A 21,131-nucleotide genomic window follows, 5' to 3' on the forward strand; every position below is an offset into this window, starting at 1 on the left:
GAAAGTCCCATTGCCCTCATACCGCATTTGCCTCTCCTGCTCCAACTCGTTGCTCAGCTGCTCGAGATCCAAGGAGTCTCCGCGCGCTTCCTCCATCCTCGCTCATGGCCCCGCTTGTTACAGTGGTCACCGTGGAAACGCACCGTCATGTGACTCGCACCCGGAAGTCCCTTGCCTCCTCCCATCTGGGTGAAGTGTACGGTCCCGCGCAATCTCTTAGGAGCTACCATGGACCGGGAGCTATTGTCCGATTCTGCGAAAGAGTACAACAGGATGAAAGTCAATATCGGTAAGAATGCATAATAAGGAACACAGTTATATAATGTTACGTTTCTCTTTTAGATAGTTTATCTGTAATATTTCCTATTCTCAAGAAGGGTTTAAGAATAATATCGACTGACTTTTGTTTATTTACAGACATTGACTGATTGTTTTTTTAACTTTTGCTTATAGGGTTCCAACATGTCAACATTTTACTTTCCTACAAATTGTTCACTGTGAGGGACCTAAACTGGACAAGAAAATCCAAATGAGACCTAATCAAGCATGATTTTTGTCATGTTGTATTTACCTCAGCAATACATTCAAATATTCAGTCAACATGTGTAATAACCCTGCATCATTGATCACAAGTCTTTTCACAACTTGTGTACAATGATAGACGAGTCTGTCCCTTTAAACTTTACTTCATAACCTTATACAGGTTGTATTGGGCCTAGAAGATTCACCTATATTAAATATAGTCCACCAGATGTAGGCTTGTTTCCCTCATCATATTTAGGTGTCAGTTTTAGTCTGTTTACTCACCCAAAATAAACTCTCAACAACTTTTTGTTATGTCCTTGACCTTCCAGATAATTTCCTCAACACTTTTATGCAGATTATTTCAATTAGGAATTAGTGGTCCTAACACTGACTCTGTCCAGGTTCTATTTGTAACTTGTCACCAATCAACTTTCCAAATTTTTGCTTTCCAAAATGCAACCAATTCCCTAGTCAAACCTGATATTGTCCTCAAATCACACAAGAGTCTCTCTTATAAATTAGCCTGTTGTATGCCACCTAGCATACAGAGAGTTGTCCAGGAGAGTACTTGTGTTTGGGCTCGGGTACCACCTGTCCCAAAAGTGTGTCCTAACATTTCGAACAGGTTGATTTAAATACATACAACATTGACTAGGTTACCTTCACCCATTGACCCAAGTAACTACCCCCAAAAACATAACCAGGTTGGTAAGAATCTATAGATTCTGCAATAGTTTCTGCAGATTGGAGGGTAACATTTGCAACCATATTGTTTGAGAAAGTGAGGAACTACAAACCAATTAGCCGTTCTTCAGTGGCAAAAATGCAAGAATCTATACAAAGGGTGTAATGACTGAAGACATGGAAAATAATGGATTAGGCAAAATCAGCGTGGACATGTGAAGGCAAAATCATCTCTGATTCTGGGGATTTCCGGAGGAGGACATAAAGGATCATCCACTTAGCACATCAGACTGAAGATTGCTGCAAATGCTTAAGTCTGATCTCTTGCTCTGATGTGCTGGGCTCTCTCCTCATCATGGATGGGGAAATTAATGAGCTGCTTCTTCCAGTTCATTGTTTAGTTGTCCACCACTGATTACAGGTTGTGGCAGTACTGAGAACTTAGATCTGATCTGTAGTTGTGAAAATAAAAACATGATGGGCTTTTAATTTCTACCCAGTGGGTTTGGTGACTGACTTCATTGTCATTGGATGAAATGCTAATTTGAGTTTAACTGTCCATGTTGACTTGGCTGCTGATGGACCAATGACTGCTGTGGCTATTTTAAATGTATGTTTTGGACACTTATGATTATATCTGTCCATATTCAGTCCCAGGTATTAAACTGAACAACATAATTTTGAAATCACTAGTCCATATTTACATTATCATGATAGCATTCTAATAACTTTTGTTGCATTTGCTGAGTTTGATACAAAAAACAGTTTTCTTAGTAACCTTTAAAGTAGTTTACCCTTTGATTTGGCTTTGCATGAGACTTTGGCTGTGTTATAATATGTCCCCATTTAAAACAAATGAATGAGAAAGAAACCGAAGGAGATGATTAAGCTCCTTTAGCTTGCACTGCCGTTCAATAAAATCATGATTAGATTCCTTACAGTGTGGAAACAGGCCCTTCGGTCCAACAAGTCCACACTGACCCTCCGAAGAGTAACCCACCCAGACCCATTTTCCTTTAATGCACCTAACACTATGGGCAATTTAGAATGGCCAATTCACCTGACCGGCACATCTTTGGACTGTTGGAGGAAACCAGAGCACCCAGAGGAAACTCGCACAGACACAGGGAGAATGTGCAAAATCTACACAGTCACCCAAAGCTGGAATTGCGCCTGGGTCCCTGGCGCTGTGAGGCAGCAGTGCTAACCACTGAGCCACTGTGCCACCCCTGTGCCGTGGCTGATCTGTTTGTGTTCTGAATTCCACATTTCCATTTACCTGATAACTATTATTTACCTTGCCAAACAATAATCTATTCATCTTTCTTAAAAATATTCGATTACCCAACCTCCATCACATCCTGAGAAGGAGTTCCAAAGTCGAATAACCCTCAAATTCACCTGCTTACTGATGGGAAGGGTGGCCGTTTTAATATTTCAAACATTTTTTTAGATTTTTTTTAGATTACTTACAGTGTGGAAACAGGCCCTTCAGCCCAACAAGTCCACACCGACCCGCCGAAGCGTAACCCACCCATACCCCTACATTTACCCCTTACCTAACACTACGGGCAATTTAGCATGGCCAATTCACCTGACCTGCACATCTTTGGACTGTGGGAGGAAACCGGAGCACCCGGAGGAAACCCACACAGACACGGGGAGAACGTGCAAACTCCACACAGTCAGTCGCCTGAGGCGGGAATTGAACCCGGGTCTCTGGCGCTGCGAGGCAGCAGTGCTAACCACTGTACCACCGTGCCGCCCTAACATTGTTTTAAAATTTAATTCTGCACTTAGTCACAAGAGGAAACTTTTTTTTTCTGTATCCACCTTATCAAGACCATTCAGGATCTTACACATTTTAATCAAGTCACCCTTCGTTCTCTAAACTCTAGTGAAAACCAGCCCAACCAGTTCAATCTATCCTCATAAGACAGGCATGGCCAATGTTCCATGTATTGCTTTTCTGCTATGTCCAGAGCTATGCATTAGCATGCCAATCTGTGTGCATGGGGCTTCGCAGGTGAACTGTGCAACTCAGAGATAACATTGACTATAATGTCCTTTTGTGTTGGGGTGTTCTGAGAACTATGTGCTGTATGAGTGTTGATTGTGACGATGCTGCTCCTTTAACAAGGTAATGCTGTCCTTGGCTTTTTTTTTCCAGAGAAGTCTTAAAAAACACAGACTCCAAAAAGTCTGAGGTTGAAGGGTTTCAGGGCCAATTTGATAATAGCTAACAGATACTGCCTCAGGCAGAAGACTTTCAAGTTAAAAATACTTGCCCAATGGAAGGGGGGGTGGTGGCCAGTTCTCCCAGCTCAGCTCTTCTGTGGTTTGGTTTGGTTTTTAGTAGTAGAAACTTTCCTGGACCCAAAAATGCAGGTCCCTGCTGATCTCTCTCTGACTTGTCTCCTGTAAGACCCTGTGTTTGATTTTACCTTTTGTGCCAAGTTATTCTGTATTCTGTTCTGGCCTGGTCCATAACATGACCAATTGATCTGATTCAAGTCATTACCATCACTTGTAAATGTCACTGTCCTGTTGTCTGAATTCAACTAATCCAGCGTTTTCTTTTCATTATCTGAGGCAGAGGCAGATAGTGATTTGTACAGGAAAAAATAGTTTATTTTCATGTGACGATACAAATTTATACAAAAGATATCTTTCGCTTTCCTGTTCTCACCTTAAATTTCAGTCATTTTTTCCACGTTGCTATGTTTATAATTGGAGAGTTGAGGCTACAACAGGGAATAGGAGTTGAAATGTGTGGTACTGGAAGATTAGACAGCATCCGAGGAGCAGGAGAATCAACGTTTCGGGCATAAGCCTTTCATCAGGAATGTTGGGGGCGGGGGGGTTGGTGAGGGAAGGGGCTGAGAGATAAATAGGAAGGTGAGGGTGGTGCTGGGGAGCAAGGTAGCTGGGAAGGCAATAGGTAGGTGGGGGGGGTGATGGTGATAGGTCAGAGGGGAAGGTGGAGCGGATAGATGGGAAGGAAGGTCAAGAGGGCGGTGCTGAGTTGGAGGGTTGGATCTGGGATAATGTGGGGTGAGGAGAGATGAGGAAACTGGTGAAATTGACGTTGATGTCATGTGGTTGGAGGGTCCCCAAGGTGGAAGATGAGGACTTCTTCTTCCAGGTGTCAGGTGGCTAGGATTTGATGGTGGAGGAAGCCCAGGACTTGCATGTCCTTGGCAGAATGGAAGGGAGAATTGAAGTGGTCAGCCACAGGGTGTTGGGGTTGTTTGGTGAGTGTGTCCCAGAGATGTTCCCTGAAACATTCTGCGAGTTGGCGTCCTGTCTCCCCAATGTAGAGGAGACCACATCAAGAGCAATGAATACAGTCGATGAGGTGTTTGGATGTGCAGGAAAATCTGTGCCGGATGTGGAAGTCTTCAGTCCATTTTATGAAAGAAGCAGAAATAGTACTCACAACTTAAGCTCTAGAAACTGCACTCCGCTAGTCTAGCTGTTCCTGTACAGCGACAATCCTGACGTATACCCAACAGTGGAAAAATTGCCCAGGTATATTTCATGTACACAAAGCAGAATGATCTAGTCCAGCCAATTATTGCTTCATCAGTTTCCTCTCATTTATCAATTAGTGATGCCCAGTTTGGCTTCTGCCAGCCAGAGCATCTTGGTTCCTGACCTCATTGCAACCTTGGTTCAAATATGGATAAAAGAGCTGAATTCTAGAGGTGAAGTGAGAGTGAAAGGCCTTGATATCAAGGTCCCATTTTACCAAGTGTGGCATCAAGAAACTCTCGCAAAACTGGAATAAATGGGAATCGGGGTGAACCCACTCTACTGGTTGTCGTCATCTATCTGACACATAGGAAGATAGTTGTGGTTGTTGGAGGTCAGTCATCTCTGTTCCAGCACATCTCTATAGGAGTTCTTCATGGTAGTGTCCTAGGTCAACCCGTCTTTGGCTGCTTCGTCAATGACTTTCCCTCCATCAAAAGGTCAAAGAGGGGGGAATGTTCACCAATGATTGTTCATCATTCATGACTCCTCAGAAACTAAGCGAAAGTGAGGACTACAGATGCTGGAGATCAGAGTCGAGAGTGTGGTGCTAGAAAAGCACAGCAGGTCAGGCAGCAATCCATGTCCAAATGCAGAAAGATTTGAACAATATCATTTGCCCTACACAAATGACAGTCAATGTTCATCTCTATTAAGAGATGATCTAACCATTGTCCCTTGATATTCAGTAATGTTATTATTATTGAATCCCCCCATTATCAACATCCTGGGGGTTACCATTGACCAAAAACAGAACTGGACTCACCATATAAACACAATGGCTACAAGCGCAGGTCAGAGACTGGGAATACTGCAGCAAGTAACATCCCTCCTGACTCCCTAATGCCTGTCCATCATCTACAAGGCATAAGTCAGGAGTATGATGGATGAGTGTACCTCTGACAATACTGAAGAAGCTTGCCACTATCAAAGAGAAATCTGTCCACTTGTTTGTCATCACACCCACAAATATCTACCCCTTCCACTATAAATGATCAGGCGCAGCTGTGCGTACTACCTACAAGATACACACCTTCCAAACCCACAGCCACTTTTATCTAGAAGGACAAGATGTATGGGAATAACAGCACCTGCAAATTTCCTTCCAAGCTATTCACTACCCTGACTTTGAAATATATCACTGTTCCTTCATTGTCATTTATCAAAATCCTAAAATTCCCTCTCTTAACAGCAATGTGGGTCTACCTACAACACATGGACTGCCAAGGTTCAAGAAAGTAACTCACCACAACCTTCCAGGTCCCATGAGTAAATTTTTTTGAAAGTCCAAACTGTTGTGCCTCTCTTGAATATGAATGCCATCAGAGTTCAAAAGGAAATCAACGTTTACAAAGCAACTTAGTATTTTTTTGAGTGAGTTCCCTTAAGTAATGCCTAGTATGAGAGGTAACATTGTAATATGTAATTTTCATTAGTCTTCAGCTGATCCTTCTGAAGATGAACAATTGTTCTTTTTGCTCATTAAAATTACCTCATACTGAATACCCTATTCAGTACTCTTCTACGGTCTCAAACCTTCCTCCTGCAGTTAGACTTTGTTCTGCTCATGAACCATTGGTGGAATTTCAATGCAGCAAATATTGAGACCTCCATTTAAAAGAGCAATTTAATGGAACATTGTTGCTCCTTTATTGAATTCCAAGAATTCAATTAAATGATAGAATCTGCAGTATTGAATGTGTGCCTTTTGTGATGTGATGTACGCCCTGCTGGGAATTATATTACAGGTACTTGACAAATAATGAATTCCATCCTGCATTTACTGCCCAAAATATTAGCTGACTGTTTTGTGCGGTCATTATATTGTTCTATGTACTAAATTACTTTAGTATAATATACACCTTCACTAAGCTGTTCTTCTGATAAATAAGTCTTACCTAGCACCTGTGTGGATATACAGTAAGTAGCAAACATGTAAAGTAAAACTTTTCATCCTGAGTTGACAGTCTCATAAAATCTTTACATGAGACATAATTATTACAAGGATCTCTCGCTCTCTCTTTCATGTTTGTAATTAACATAACACTGGCATATTATATAAAAATGAGGACGTGGTGTAAGACATTAAAATGGATACTGAATTATTCCCATATCTCCTGACCTAGTTATCTCCTGCCGCCTTAACTTCATCTGAAAATTACAGTTTAATCTCCCTACTTAAAAAAGAAATGAGGAACAGAAGTAAGCCTTTGAGGCAATTCTTCAATTCAGTATATTCATGGCTGATTATCTTTTCCACATACCCTTTAATCCCTTTAACCCTAAGAAAAATAGCTTCTAGTGGCAGACATTTCCATAGACTCATTACTCTTTGGGGCAGAAATTTCTCCTCATCTCAGTCCATTATCCTTAGGCTGTGACTCCGGTTCATTGGAAACATCCTTCCTGTGTTTCCCTTATTCTAGTTCTGATAGAATTTTATAGGTTTCTCTGAGACTTTTTCCCTTCACTGCCCCATTCTTTTAAACTCCAGTGAGTATTGGACTATAAGACCATAAGATTTTAGGCGCAAAATTAGACCATTCAATCTTTCAAGTCTGCTCTGCCACTTGATCATGGCTGTAATGATTCTCAACCCTATTCTCTTGCCTCTTCCCATAACCCTTGATCACTAACCAATCAAAAATCAATCTCTGTCTTAAATGCACTCAATGACTTGGCCTCCACAGCCTTCTGTAGTGACAAGATTCACGGTCCTCTGGCTGGAGAAATTCCTCTTCATCTCAGTTCTAAAACGTCGACCCTGAGGCTATGCCTTTCTTTGTAGATGTTGCTTTGAGATGCTTATGAAGTGTATGGATTTTTTTGTTGCTTGTTATGCTATCTTTTTCTAGACTAGTATGAGGCATTTGGAGGCAGCCATAGAAGTTGAAGACAAATCTTTAATGGAGTCAAAAGAGAAAATGCTGGAAAATCTCAGCAGGTCTGGCAGCATCTGTAAGGAAAGAAAAGAGCTGACATTTCGAGGCTAACTGACCCTTTGTCAAAGCTTTGACAAAGGGTCAGTTAAACTCGAAACGTCAGCTCTTTTCTCTCCTTACAGATGCTGCCAGACCTGCTGAGATTTTCCAGTATTTTCTCTTTTGGCTTCAGATTCCAGCTTTTGCAGTAATTTGCTTTTATACTTTAATGGAGTCATCTTCTTACTGCAGCTACATGAACTTTTCACTGCATTTTAAAGAACTAAGATGGATGCTCCATCATGTGACACTGCATCACTTCCAGCGATGGCCTAACCATTCATATAACCACATATTTAAGTTATATTGTTCTAACCAGTCCAGTTTTCTTCGTACCCCTGTCCTTCCATCTCAGAAAACAGTCAGATAAAGCTTTGTTGCACGCTATCCATAGCTAGAACATTCTTCATCAGACGAGATCAAGGTATACACACACACTTTTCCCAGGTGCGGTATCACATTTATCAGAATGTATGAAATATAAGCTATACAGGTAAACAATCTTCGAGCCTGCTCTACCAACCAGTACCATCACGGGTTTAGATTAGATTACTTACAGCGTGGAAACAGGCCCTTCGGCCCAACAAGTCCACACTGATCCTCCGAAGAGCAACCCATCCAGACCCATTCCCCTACATTTACCCATTCACCTAACACTACGGGCAATTTAGCATGGCCAGTTTACCTGACCTGCACATCTTTGTGACTGTGGGAGGAAACCGGAGCACCCAGAGAAAACCCACGCAGACACGGGGAGAATGTGCAAACTCCACGCAGACTGTTGCCTGAGGCGGGAATTGAACCCAGGTCTCTGGTGCTTGAGGCAGCAGCGCTCACCACTGTGCCACCGTGCCGCGTTATCTTCCATTTCAACAGCTAAGGAGATTGATGAGCAATATTAAAGATTTTATACCAAATTTTAAAATTTCAGATTCCTGTCTTTGCACTTTACATCAGCAGTTTCACTGCTGATGTAAAGTTGTTCTGTAATTAGACCATCTTCTCAGATGGGGTGCTCTAATACCTCTCCTCCAGAAGATTACACTTGGTTTAGCTTCCCCTTGTGTAATACAATGGAATATAGTAAGTATTATAGCTTTAAAGAAACTATAATGATATTATGTTATTTATATTGCAGAAAAACTTACTGAACAATCTTCTGAGTTGGCCATATATCAGAAAAAAATGGTGGAACACAATGCAGTACTTAAAAATCTCAGCCAGAATTTCAATCAGGTAATCTGAAACTGCAAATAGTTTTGTTTGGGCAGCCTTCCTATTTGGGGAACTAAATGTTAGCCACAAGTGATCCTGATCAGCTGCAGACCTTTTTTGTTCATACATTACTTCAACAATTTGCCTTGTCAAACTATTGGGCATAATGCTGCTATTTCTGACAACTGATATTTTGGAGGTATTTATAAAATAAGTTATGAATCTAGCCTCAGCTATTCCTAGGTTAAAAACAATGACTGCAGATGCTGGAAACCAGATTCTGGATTAGTGGTGCTGGAAGAGCACAGCAGTTCAGGCAGCATCCAAGGAGCTTCGAAATCAGCTATTCCTATCCAACTTCAACACACAATTTCAAACACTTCAGGAATTTATTTTTAAATGCCCACATTGCTGACAGAACTAGTACTGTGAACAAACTTCCATATTTCTGACTTTATTGGTCAACAACTAGTGAGACTGACCTAACCCTTGCTATTCCTCAGCTGAATCTAAACGGATCTCAGACGGACCATTTCTCTATTTAAATATTTGCACTGTGATACTATCTGTACTTAATACGACAACTCTTCCCTCATTTTCTATCTTATTCCACATGATTTTTTTTATATCTAAAAGCATTTATCAAATTTGAACATGCTTGAGACAGGGTATTTGCTATTTTATGATTTTCTAATTTAGTAATTTATACTTCTTTACTTGATAATTAACTTTCTCATATGCATTTTATTCAGTAGGGTAAGGACTTTGACTGGACCAACATTTGTTGCCCATTCCCCATTTCACCTTGAGAAGATGGTAGTAAGCTGCCTTCTTGAACCATTGCAGTCCATTTAGTGTTGGTATGCCCACAATGCTGTGCGGGAAGGAATTTTATAATTTTAACCCAGTGTCACTGAAGGAATGGTGATATTTCCAAGTAGAGATGGTGAATTGCTTGGAGGTGATCTTTAAGGTATTGGTGTTCCCATGTATCTGCTGCCCTCTAGATGGTAGTGGTTTTAGGTTTGGAAAAAGCAGTGTATGGTATCTTTGTGAATTTGTGCTGTGCATCTTGTAGATGGTATGTACAGAAATATACTGTGTGTCATTGATGGAGACAAGGTTTTCAAAGTCAGCAAATGAATTACTCGCCATGGGATTACAGCCTCTGACCTGCTCTGTAGTATTTATATGGCAGATCCAGTTCAATTCCTGGTCAGTGGTAACCTTCAGGCTGTTAGTAGTGGGGGAGTTGGTGATGAAACTGCCATTGAATGCCAAGGAGTAACTGTTATGATTGTCTCACAGTTGAAGATCATTATTGCCTGGAACTTGTGTGGTGTGAATGTTACTTTCCACTTGTGTCTGCGCAAGCCTGAATATCAACCAGACCTTGACGCTTTAGAACATGGACTGCTTCAGTCTAAGAGGAGTTATGAATGGTGCTGATCATTGTTGATTCATCAGTGAATATCCCCATTTCTGACCTTATAATAGAGGGAAGGTTGCTGAAGAAGCAACTGAAGATGTTTGGACCTGGGACACTGAAGAACTCCTGCAGAGATATCCTGGAGCTGAGATGGGTGAATCCTGACAACCACAACCACCTTCCTATGTGCCAATCAGTGGAGAGTTTTCCCACCAATTCCTCGAAGTTCTAGTTTTGCTAGGCTTCCTTGATGCCACATTTAATCAATTGTGGCCGTAATGTGTGGTGCAGTACTTGCTCTCTCCCATCGTCTAGAGTTCAACTGTTTTGTCCATGTTTGAACCAAAACTACGGTGTGGTGTAAAATTATGTCCCAATACATGTGTGAATCATAATGTAACACATGTATTGGGCCAAGCAGTGGAATGTGAAAAGAATTATGTCCCAATACATGTGTGAATCTAACCGGAATGGAGGTGTTGCTTAGTCCCGTGTGAATCTTATTACACACCTCCCCGTGTGAATCTTCTTATCTGTATGTAACCAGAATGGAATGTGTTTTTTAGCCTTGCTCTGCTGTTCATATCTGGAAAAGAGTATATCAGCTGGAAAAGTCTCCAGTTCGGTGAGTCTGCTCCGGGGTTACGTTTAACCGCCGAGCGTGGGTTGTTGGCAACCGCTCTACGAGAACTGACGGCTCCCAGTTCCGGTAACATGTAGAGTGAGTATAAGCCAGACCCGGGAGTCTGCTCCGGGGTTACGTCTAACCGCCGAGCGTGGGTTGTTGGCAACCGCTCTACGAGAACTGACGGCTCCCAGTTCCGGTAACATGTAGAGTGAGTATAAGCCAGACCCGGGAGTCTGCTCCGGGGTTACGTCTAACCGCCGAGCGTGGGTTGTTGGCAACCGCTCTACGAGAACTGACGGCTCCCAGTTCCGGTAACATGTAGAGTGAGTATAAGCCAGACCCGTTGGCATGATGAGACCTGGTTGTGGCGACGCTGCGGGGAATAAAATGCTCATATTCTAGCAGACTCGCCTCTTGGTCGTTTGTTCTGTGTCAGACTACTCTCCTACGAACCTGACCTTGAGAATTTTTCAAAACATTTGGCGCTGCGAGCAGGGTCAATCGCAATTGAGGAGAGATTTTGATACAGAACAATGTTTTGGAAAAAGACTAAGAAACCAGAAGAACAAACTGTGGAGGTCCCGACCGTCCCGGGATGGCATGGATGTGGGCATGTACGTGGCAGTTTGTTTGAGAAATGGTGGGGGGCGACCGGAGGAACCCCAGGGTCGCTGCTGTCCACCCTTGAGAGGATCCCAGTCCTGCCGAAGAACCCCTTGCCTGGGGTACAGCGGAGGATGTGGGCATGTCCAAAAAGCTGAAGCGGAGTTAACAGAATTGAATGGGATTGAACTGAACTGAACTGAGTGGAACTGAAGTGAATCAAATTGAACGGAACAAAATGGAACTGAGCTAAATTGAATTGAAATGGACGGAACTGAATTGAACACAATTGAATTGAACTGAACAGACCTGAACTGAGCTGAATTGAACTACACTGAATTGACTGAACTGAAATTAACTGAAACGAATTGAACTGAATTAAGCATAATGTAACACATGTATTGGGCCAAGCAGTGGAATGTGGTGTAAAATTATGTCCCAATACATGTGTGAATCATAATGTAACACATGTATTGGGCCAAGCAGTGGAATGTGGTGAAAAAAATTATGTCCCAATACATGTGTGAATCTAACCGGAATGGAGGTGTTGCTTAGTCCCGTGTGAATCTTATTACACACCTCCCCGTGTGAATCTTCTTATCTGTATGTAACCAGAATGGAATGTGTTTTTTAGCCTTGCTCTGCTGTTCATATCTGGAAAAGAGTATATCAGCTGGAAAAGTCTCCAGTTCGGTGAGTCTGCTCCGGGGTTACGTTTAACCGCCGAGCGTGGGTTGTTGGCAACCGCTCTACGAGAACTGACGGCTCCCAGTTCCGGTAACATGTAGAGTGAGTATAAGCCAGACCCGGGAGTCTGCTCCGGGGTTACGTCTAACCGCCGAGCGTGGGTTGTTGGCAACCGCTCTACGAGAACTGACGGCTCCCAGTTCCGGTAACATGTAGAGTGAGTATAAGCCAGACCCGTTGGCATGATGAGACCTGGTTGTGGTGACGCTGCGGGGAATAAAATGCTCATATTCTAGCAGACTCGCCTCTTGGTCGTTTGTTCTGTGTCAGACTACTCTCCTACGAACCTGACCTTGAGAATTTTTCAAAACATACGGTAAGGTTCAACATAAGGCTAGCTGTTTGTCAGGATGTCCAAGAATGTAGGGAGGCTGTGAAGAAGGTAGCACTGACAGGGAATACTTGCGGACACAGAGATGGGTTCAAGTGCGTATACTTCAACGCAAGGAGTATCAGAAATAAGGTGGGTGAACTTAAGGCATGGATCGGTACGTGGGACTACGATGTTGTGGCCATCATGGAAACGTGGATAGAAGAGGGACAGGAATGGTTGTTGGAGGTTCCTGGTTACAGATGTTTCAGTAAGATTAGGGAGGGTGGTAAAAAAGGATGGGGGGTGGCGTTGCTAATTAGAAATGGTATAACGGCTGCAGAAAGGCAGTTTGAGGGGGATCTGCCTTTGGAGGTAGTATGGGCTGAAGTCAGAAATAGGAAAGGTGCAGTCACCTCGTTGGGTGTTTACTATAGGCCCCCCAATAGCAGCAGAGATGTGGAGAAACAGATTGGGAAATAGATTTTGGAAAGGTGCAGAAGCCACAGGGTAGTAGTCATGGGCGATTTCAACTTCCCAAATATTGATTGGAAGCTCTTTAGATCAAGTAGATTGGATGGGGCGGTGTTTGTGCAGTGTGTCCAGGAAGCTTTTTTAACTCAGTATGTAGATTGTCCGACCAGAGGGGAGGCCATATTGGATTTGGTACTCAGTAATGAACCGGGACAAGTGATGGGCTTGTTAGTGGGTGAACATTTTGGTGATGGTGACCACAATTCTGTGACTTTCACCTTGGTTATGGAGAGAGATAGGTGCGTGCAACAGGGTAGGTTTTACAATTGGGGGAAGGGTAATTACGATGCTGTAAGACAGGATCTGAGGAGCATAAGTTGGGAGCATAGGCTGTCAGGGAAGGATGTCGTGGAAATGTGGAACTTTTTCAAGGAACAGATACGACGTGTCCTTGATATGTATGTACCTGTCAGGCAGGAAAGAAATGGTCGTGTGAGGGAACCTTGGTTGACGAGGGAGGTTGAATGTCTTGTAAAGAGGAAGAAGAACGCTTACATAAGGTTGAGGAAACAGGGTTCAGACAGAGCAGTGGAGGGATACAGGATAGCCAGAAGGGACCTGAAGAAAGGGATTAGGAGAGCTAAGAGAGGGCATGAAAAATCTTTGGCGGATAGGATCAAGGATAACCCAAAGGCATTTTATGCGTATGTGAGAAACATGAGAATGACGAGAACGAGGGTAGGTCCGATTAAGGACAGTAGAGGGAGACTGTGTATTGAGTCGGAAGAGATAGGAGAGGTCTTGAATGAGTACTTTTCTTCAGTATTTACGAACGAGAGGGACCGTATTGTTGAAGAGGAGAGTGTGAAACGGACTGGTAAGCTAGAGGAGATACTTGTTAGGAAGGAAGATGTGTTGGACATTTTGAACAACTTGAGGATAGACAAGTCCCCCGGGCCTGACGGGATATATCCTAGGATTATGTGGGAAGCAAGAGAGGAAATTGCAGTACCGTTGGCAATGATCTTTTCGTCTTCACTGTCAACGGGGGTGGTACCAGGGGACTGGAGAGTGGCGAATGTTGTGCCCCTGTTCAAAAAAGGGAATAGGGATAACCCCGGGAATTACAGGCCAGTTAGTCTTACTTCGGTGGTAGGCAAAGTAATGGAAAGGGTACTGAGGGATAGGATTTATGAATATCTGTAAAGACACTGCTTGATTAGGGACAGCCAGCACGGATTTGTGAAGGGTAGGTCTTGTCTTACAAGTCTTATTGAATTCTTTGAGGAGGTGACCAAGCATTTGGATGAGGGTAGAGCAGTGGATGTAGTATACATGGATTTTAGTAAGGCATTTGATAAGGTTCCCCATGGTAGGCTTATGCGGAAAGTCAGGAGGCATGGGATTGAGGGACATTTGGCCAATTGGATAGAAAACTGGCCAACCGGTCGAAGTCAGAGAGTGGTGGTAGATGGTAAATATTCAGCCTGGAGCCCAGTTACAAGTGGAGTTCCGCAGGGATCAGTTCTGGGTCCTCTGCTGTTTGTAATTTTTATTAATGACTTGGATGAGGGAGTCGAAGGGTGGGTCAGTAAATTTGCAGATGATACGAAGATTGGTGGAGTTGTGGATAGTGAGGAGGGCTGTTGTCGGCTGCAAAGGGACTTGGATATGATGCAGAGCTAGGCTGAGGAGTGGCAGATGGAGTTCAACCCTGCCAAGTGTGAGGTTGTCCATTTTGGAAAGACAAATAAGAATGCGGAATACAGGGTTAACGGTAGGGTTCTTACTGAGGTGGAGGAACAGAGGGATCTTGGGGTCTATGTTCATAGATCTTTGAAAGTTGCCACTCAGGTGGATAGAGCTTGTAAGAAGGCCTATGGTGTATTAGCGTTCATTAGCAGAGGGATTGAATTCAAGAGTCGTGAAGTGATGTTGCAACTGTACAGGACTTTGGTTAGGCCACATTTGGAGTACTGTGTGCAGTTCTGGTCGCCTCACTTTAGGAAAGATGTGGAAGCTTTGGAGAGGGTGCAGAGAAGATTTACCAGGATGTTGCCTGGAATGGAGAATAGGTCGTACGAGGATAGGTTGAGAGTAGTAGGCCTTTTCTCGTTGGAACGGCGAAGGATGAGGGTTGGCTTGATAGAGGTTTATAAGATGATCAGAGGAATAGATAGAGTAGACAGTCAGAAACTTTTTCCCCAGGTGCAACAGAGTGTTACAAGGGGACATAAATTTAAGGTGAAGGGTGGAAGGTATAGGGGAGATGTCAGGGGTGGGTTCTTTACCCAGAGAGTGGTGGGGGCATGGAATGCGCTGCCTGTGGGAGTGGTAGAGTCAGAATCTTTGGTGACCTTTAAGCGGCAATTGGATAGGTACATGGATAGGTGCTTAAGCTAGGACAAATGTTCGGCACAACATCGTGGGCCGAAGGGCCTGTTCTGTGCTGTATTGTTCTATGTTTTATGTAAGAAGCCCTGGGATGGGTATCACTGAGGAAGTTGTTGCTGAGCAACTGCTGCTTGGTAAAACTGTTAATGACATCCATCATATTTTACTGATTATCGAGAGTAAATTAACCAAGCTGTATCTGGCTGGACTAGAATTGTCCTTTTTTTTCACATACTGGTCATACTTAGGCGATTTTGCCATGTAGATGAGAGTGTTGCAGCTGTACTAGAATAGCTTTTGGAGGGGGAGGGGAGCGGGGGTTCACAACAAGATTTGGAACAAGTCTATTATTTTGACCGAACACCAAGCTGCAGGTGGTGGTGCTCCTTTCCACCTGCTGCCCTTGTCCTTCTACATGGAAGTGATCGTGGGATGTCTGAAAAAGGCTGAGATGGATCATGTACTGACAGTTCTGGTTGAAGATTGGTCCAACCGCTGTATACCGTTTATGTGCTGATCCCCCCCCCCCCCATCATCAAGGATGGAGATATTTCTGGAGCATTCTCCTCCAGTGAGTTATTTAATTGACACAACTGTTTTTATACAGCTGAATGTGGTAGAACTGCAGAGCTTGGATCTGATCTGTCCAGTTTGGAATCATTTAGTTCTATCACTTGTGCTTATGCTGTTTGGCATGCAGGTAGTCCTGTTTTGTAGCTTCACCAGGTTGATGCCTCATCTTTGCATATGTCTTGTTTTGTTCCTGACATGCCCTCCTGCGCTCTTTGTTGAACCATCTCCTGTTTGATAATAATGCGAAAATGAGGGATATGCTGGGCCTTAGGTTGCACATTTTGTTGGAGTACAGTTCTGCTTCTACTAAAGGCCCATATTGTCTCATTAAAGCTCAGTTGTGGGTCTGGGTCTTTTCAAAATCTGTCCCTTTCTGCAGTGGTAGTTCCACAGAACATGATGATAGGTATCCTTAATGTGAATATTGGATTTCAATTCTACAAGGACTGTACAGTAACCTCTCTGACTAATACTGTCATGGATGTATAGCTCTGCAGCAGGCAGTATTGAGGATGTTTCTGTACTATCTGATGTAGACCTGATCAAGCAGCTATATGCTTTAGGATTCAACCAGCTCAATCAGTATTGGTGGTGCTGAGCCAGTATTGGTGATGGATATTGAAGTCCCCAATCCAGAGTACAAATGTGTGTCTTTACCACCACTGTGCTTCCTTCAAATGGTGCTCAACATGGATAAGTACTGCTTCATCAGCCAAGTGCTGGTGACACATGGTAATTAGCATGTTTCCTTTTCCATGTTTGAACTGATGCCGTGAGAATTCATAGGATCCAGACTCAATGTTGATGATTACAAGGCAACACCCTCATGACATGTGGCTATGCCACCTCTGGGTCTATCCTGTTGGTGATGGTGTCTAGGACAAGGTCTCTAGGATATAATTCCATGAGTACGATTGTCACGCTGTTGCTGTTTTTGTTTCTGGTGCTATTGTTCAGTGTTCAATTGTCTATCCCATTTCCTGTTTTTTAATCTCTTTTTATACAACCAACTGGCTTGCTCGGCCATTTCAGAGGCAGTTAAGAGTTAACCACATTGCTTAGGGTCTGATGCATTTAGACCAAAACAGGTAAGAACAGCAAATTTCCTTCCCTAAAGGCCACTTAGAAAATCAGATGAGTTTTTACAGCATCCAGAATGGTTTCATGGACATCATTAGACTTTTAACTCCAGATTATTTGTTTTAATTCAAATTCAACCATCTGCCATGGCTGGGATTTGAACACAGGAGACCACCTGCATCTCTGGATAACTAGTTCAGTGACATTCCCACTATTCAATCACCTTCTGTAATTCCATATTAAGTCCTACAGGGATTATAGAATTCTGTGTTTAAACAGCATATTGCTTTGATCACTGTTTATTGATGGCCATATCCATTGGGTCTTAGAGCTTAGCAATTCAACTTGACTAACTTTTTTTTGATGTTTGCTCAGATGAAAAACAAAGTGGCTTATAAATTTTTCACAAGACTGACATATTTCAAAACAGCTGTAGGTGTAAGCTTGTTATTTCTTCATATTATTAAAACTTGAAGTAGACTTTTATAAATGGGAATACATTTGTTCACCTTTACAGTTACTTAACTTCAGCAATCTTGCTCACTTTTGTAAAAAATAACTGTCATTCTAATTTATCTTTCTTCTCAGTTTGGACATTAAACATTGACTGCCCAATATTTAGTATATCTCCTGATTACTTAGTTACTCAGGACTACATCTAGCAAAAGCTTTACTTCTGCTGCCATTTAGAATCAGAGAGTCATAGAGATGTACAGCATGGAAACAGACCCTTCGATCCAACTCGTCCATGCCGACCAGATATCCCAACCCAATCTAGTCCCACCTGCCAGCACCCAGCCCATATCCCTCCAAACCCTTCCTTAAAAGATGCCTTTTAAATGTTGCAATTGTATTAGCCTCCACCACTTCCTCTGGCAGCTCATTCCATACACGTACCACCCTCTGTGTGAAAACGTTGCCCCTTAGGTCTCTTTTATATCTTCCCTCTCTTGCCCTAAACCTAGACTCCCCCACTCCAGGGAAGAGACTTTGTCTATTTATCCTATCCATGCCCCTCATGATTTATAAACCTCTATAAGGTCACTCCTCAGCCTCCAACGCTCCAGGGAAAACAGCCCCAACCTGTTCAACCTCTCCCTATAGTTCAAAACCTCCAACCTTGGCAACGTCCTTGTAAATCTTTTCTGAACCCTTTCAAGTTTCACACCTGCTTCAGGAAGGAGAACTGCACAATTCTTAGAAATTCCATTCCTTTTCTTAGTTTACTCCTCAATCCTAATGAGAACAATACTATATGTTAATTATTCCTACTCCATTCTGAATCGTCAAACTTCCTATCTGGTACAGCCAGAATGGAATGAGTTATCTCTGTCAGTATTGTATCATTCTGTGAATCCATTTCCTTTCTGCAGTTGGGTGGAGTGGTGGCTCTATACTACAGCCTTAATGATTACTGAATTGTTAGCATTCTTGCCAGAGCTAGAAGGTTGTGAACTCAAGCTCTTCTTTGAGGAATTGTGTGCATAAATCTAGGCTGATACTCCTGTGTGTACTAAGGGAGTTCCAGGTGCCAACTATTTAATTAAGACTCCATCTACCCTCGTACAGATGTAAAAGATCCAACAATAATTGTAAAGAGCAGCAGGAATGTCTGCCAATGTGTTAGCTTATTTTTGCTTCTCAATTAACACCTGTCTTTTTAACTTGTCCTTTTTTTGGAGGTAATATTTGTCATTAAGATGCTAGTTGATCACACTTCAACATCCACCATCCTATTTAGATTTGGTGGATGTTTTTGGAGCTAGATGTCCTTCCAATTTATCCAGGCTGGGGACCAGTATTAATGCATGCTGGCTTGTCTGTGCCAGTGGCTGGGGTCTTCCATTGCTAACAAGCCCAAGAGGGGAACTTGACTCGGAGTATTCTGGTTTATAAACTGTGGTGATACTGTACAAGCTATAGTTCTTCCTTATCTATCACTTAAACCAAAACAAGTTCTGGTCGCCCTATTATAGAAAGAGTACAGAAAAGATTTACTAGAATGCTACCTGCACTGCAAGGTTTGAGTTATGAGGAGAGGTTGGATAGGCTTGGACTTTTTTCCCTGGAGGGGTAACCATATAGAGGTCTATAAAATCATGAGAGGCATAGATAAGGTAGATAGCCAACAGTTTTTCCTCATGGTTGGCAAGTCTAAAACTAGAGGGCATACCTTTAAGTTGACAGGAGAGAGATATGAAAGTGTCTTGGGGGGGCAGGGGGGGCACTTCCTTTCAAACAAATAGTGGTGGTTGTCAGGAACGGGCTGCAAGAGGTAGTGATGGAAGCAAGTAGAATTTTATCATTTAAGAAACACTTAGATAGGCAAATGGATGAATAGGTATGGAGGGAAATGGACCAAATGCAGGCATATAGGACTAGTTCAATTGTGCAAACTTGGCGACGTGGGTAAGTTGGGCCAAAGGACCTGTTTCCATGCTGTAGACCTCTGACTCTAAATGCTAGAGAATTTTAGCAGCAAGCCTGGCAACATCTGTGGAGAAAGAAACAAAATTAATGTTTTAAATCACAGTATAACTGTTCATTAGAACAGGCTTAAGACTCCATCTCCCCTCTAATAGATGTAAACGCTTCAAACATCTGTCAACATGTTAGCAAAACCTGCCTGTCAACTAATGCCACTTCTCTATTTGCTTTTCTTTCTTTCAGGTAATGTGAGGTCCATCAATTCCCACACAACAGACCTAAACAAGAAGACATAACACACCCAGAGACTCTAGCCACCCTGCCATACATCAAAGACATCTCAGAGATGACAACCAGATTACTCCAGCCCCTCTGCATCATGGTAGCCCACAAACCTACCATCACACTGAAACAGCTCCTGATGAATTTAAAAGACTCCATACCAACAACCAGCAGGATATATACAAACCGTCTTATACAAAATACTCTGTAAGGCCTGACATTCAACCCCGAACTCCATTAATAAACACATAGATTTACCCCATTTACCAACCTCTCAGAAACAGAATCGGAAATGATATCACCCACCACAACAAACCAAGACAGATAAATAGCAAGTGGGATGGAACACCAATGCTTCTCCAGAGGCTCACTGATGATGTTGCCAAGCATGGTGACAAAACATCTGCGAACAAATTTACAACCTGATCCATAACCCAAGCTACAAATCTTCCCCAAAATCTCAAGTCTTGTGTAAATTACTTTTCATTATTTATTATAGTTCTACAGCCATGCCTGTAGAATTGCCATGACTTGTCTTGGTTATCAACCTATTAGATTTTTCCAATACTCTTTGTAGTCTGTCTTTTCTCCTATCCTCATTTGAGAATTGAGCCAAGAACTTCCATTGCATTGGTCCACATGTATCGATGAAGTATTGCAGCTTACCAAGAGACTTGAACCTGAAGCTTCTGGCCCAGAGGTTGGGATGCTACCACTGTAGCAGATGATCTTAGCTCTCTATCCGAAAAGCTGAAGAATACTAATGTCACATGGAATAGTCTTACTCCGAGCATCGTTACATGAATGTGTTCTTGTAAATGTAGTGCAGTTCAACAACTAAAGCAAATTAAGCTTTTATCTCTTTATAGGTACAGTTGAGACTGGAACGTGTAGCAGCCGTGAAGCCTGGTATCACAGGACTGAACCAGTAGTTTGTGGGAAAAATATTCCTTCAATGCAATGAAAACCAGCATTTACAATCTTGAATAGATTGGATTATTGAGATTTTGAGTATAGTTCTGTTTATTTAATGAGTGAACTTTTTTTCCCAATTTGTGTTACTCAATTGTGGGTTATTTTTCTCCGTGAAATAAAGACATGAATGTGTTGTTTTGATTTTTTTCACATTTGTATATTTAAAACAACTTCAGCATACACAGATTATGAATAACTTTCCAATACAGTCTTATTCTTTCATGGGATGTAGATGCCAGTGGCAAGGATAGCATTTGTGCCTATCCTTTT

At 42.5% G+C, this 21,131-nt stretch overlaps 1 protein-coding gene and 1 long non-coding RNA gene across 3 annotated transcripts in view; one reads left to right on the plus strand and one right to left on the minus strand.

Annotated features, from left to right (window-relative positions):
• LOC148149821 (coiled-coil domain-containing protein 169-like) overlaps positions 1-243 on the minus strand; it is a 69,518-nt gene extending 69,275 nt beyond the window's left edge. Inside the window, exon 1 of the mRNA XM_087988263.1 lies at positions 23-243. Coding sequence (XP_087844389.1) covers positions 23-96 — 74 coding nt within the window. The 5' untranslated portion in view covers positions 97-243. The remainder of the gene's footprint in view (positions 1-22) is intronic.
• LOC122550802 (uncharacterized) lies at positions 149-20,994 on the plus strand. Of its 2 annotated transcripts, none has more exons than XR_015757461.1 (3): positions 149-289; positions 8,863-8,960; positions 20,756-20,994. It is a non-coding gene; the product is annotated as an uncharacterized LOC122550802 (long non-coding RNA). The 2 variants fall into 2 exon arrangements; XR_006311948.2 differs by having other exon boundaries at positions 157-289; positions 19,848-20,994.
• The last annotated feature ends 137 nt before the right edge of the window (positions 20,995-21,131 follow it).

The sequence above is a fragment of the Chiloscyllium plagiosum genome, unplaced genomic scaffold (assembly GCF_037043375.1).
Source record: "Chiloscyllium plagiosum isolate Xiang-an unplaced genomic scaffold, Cpla_swu_hap1 HiC_scaffold_6, whole genome shotgun sequence".
Classification (NCBI taxonomy): domain Eukaryota; kingdom Metazoa; phylum Chordata; class Chondrichthyes; order Orectolobiformes; family Hemiscylliidae; genus Chiloscyllium; species Chiloscyllium plagiosum.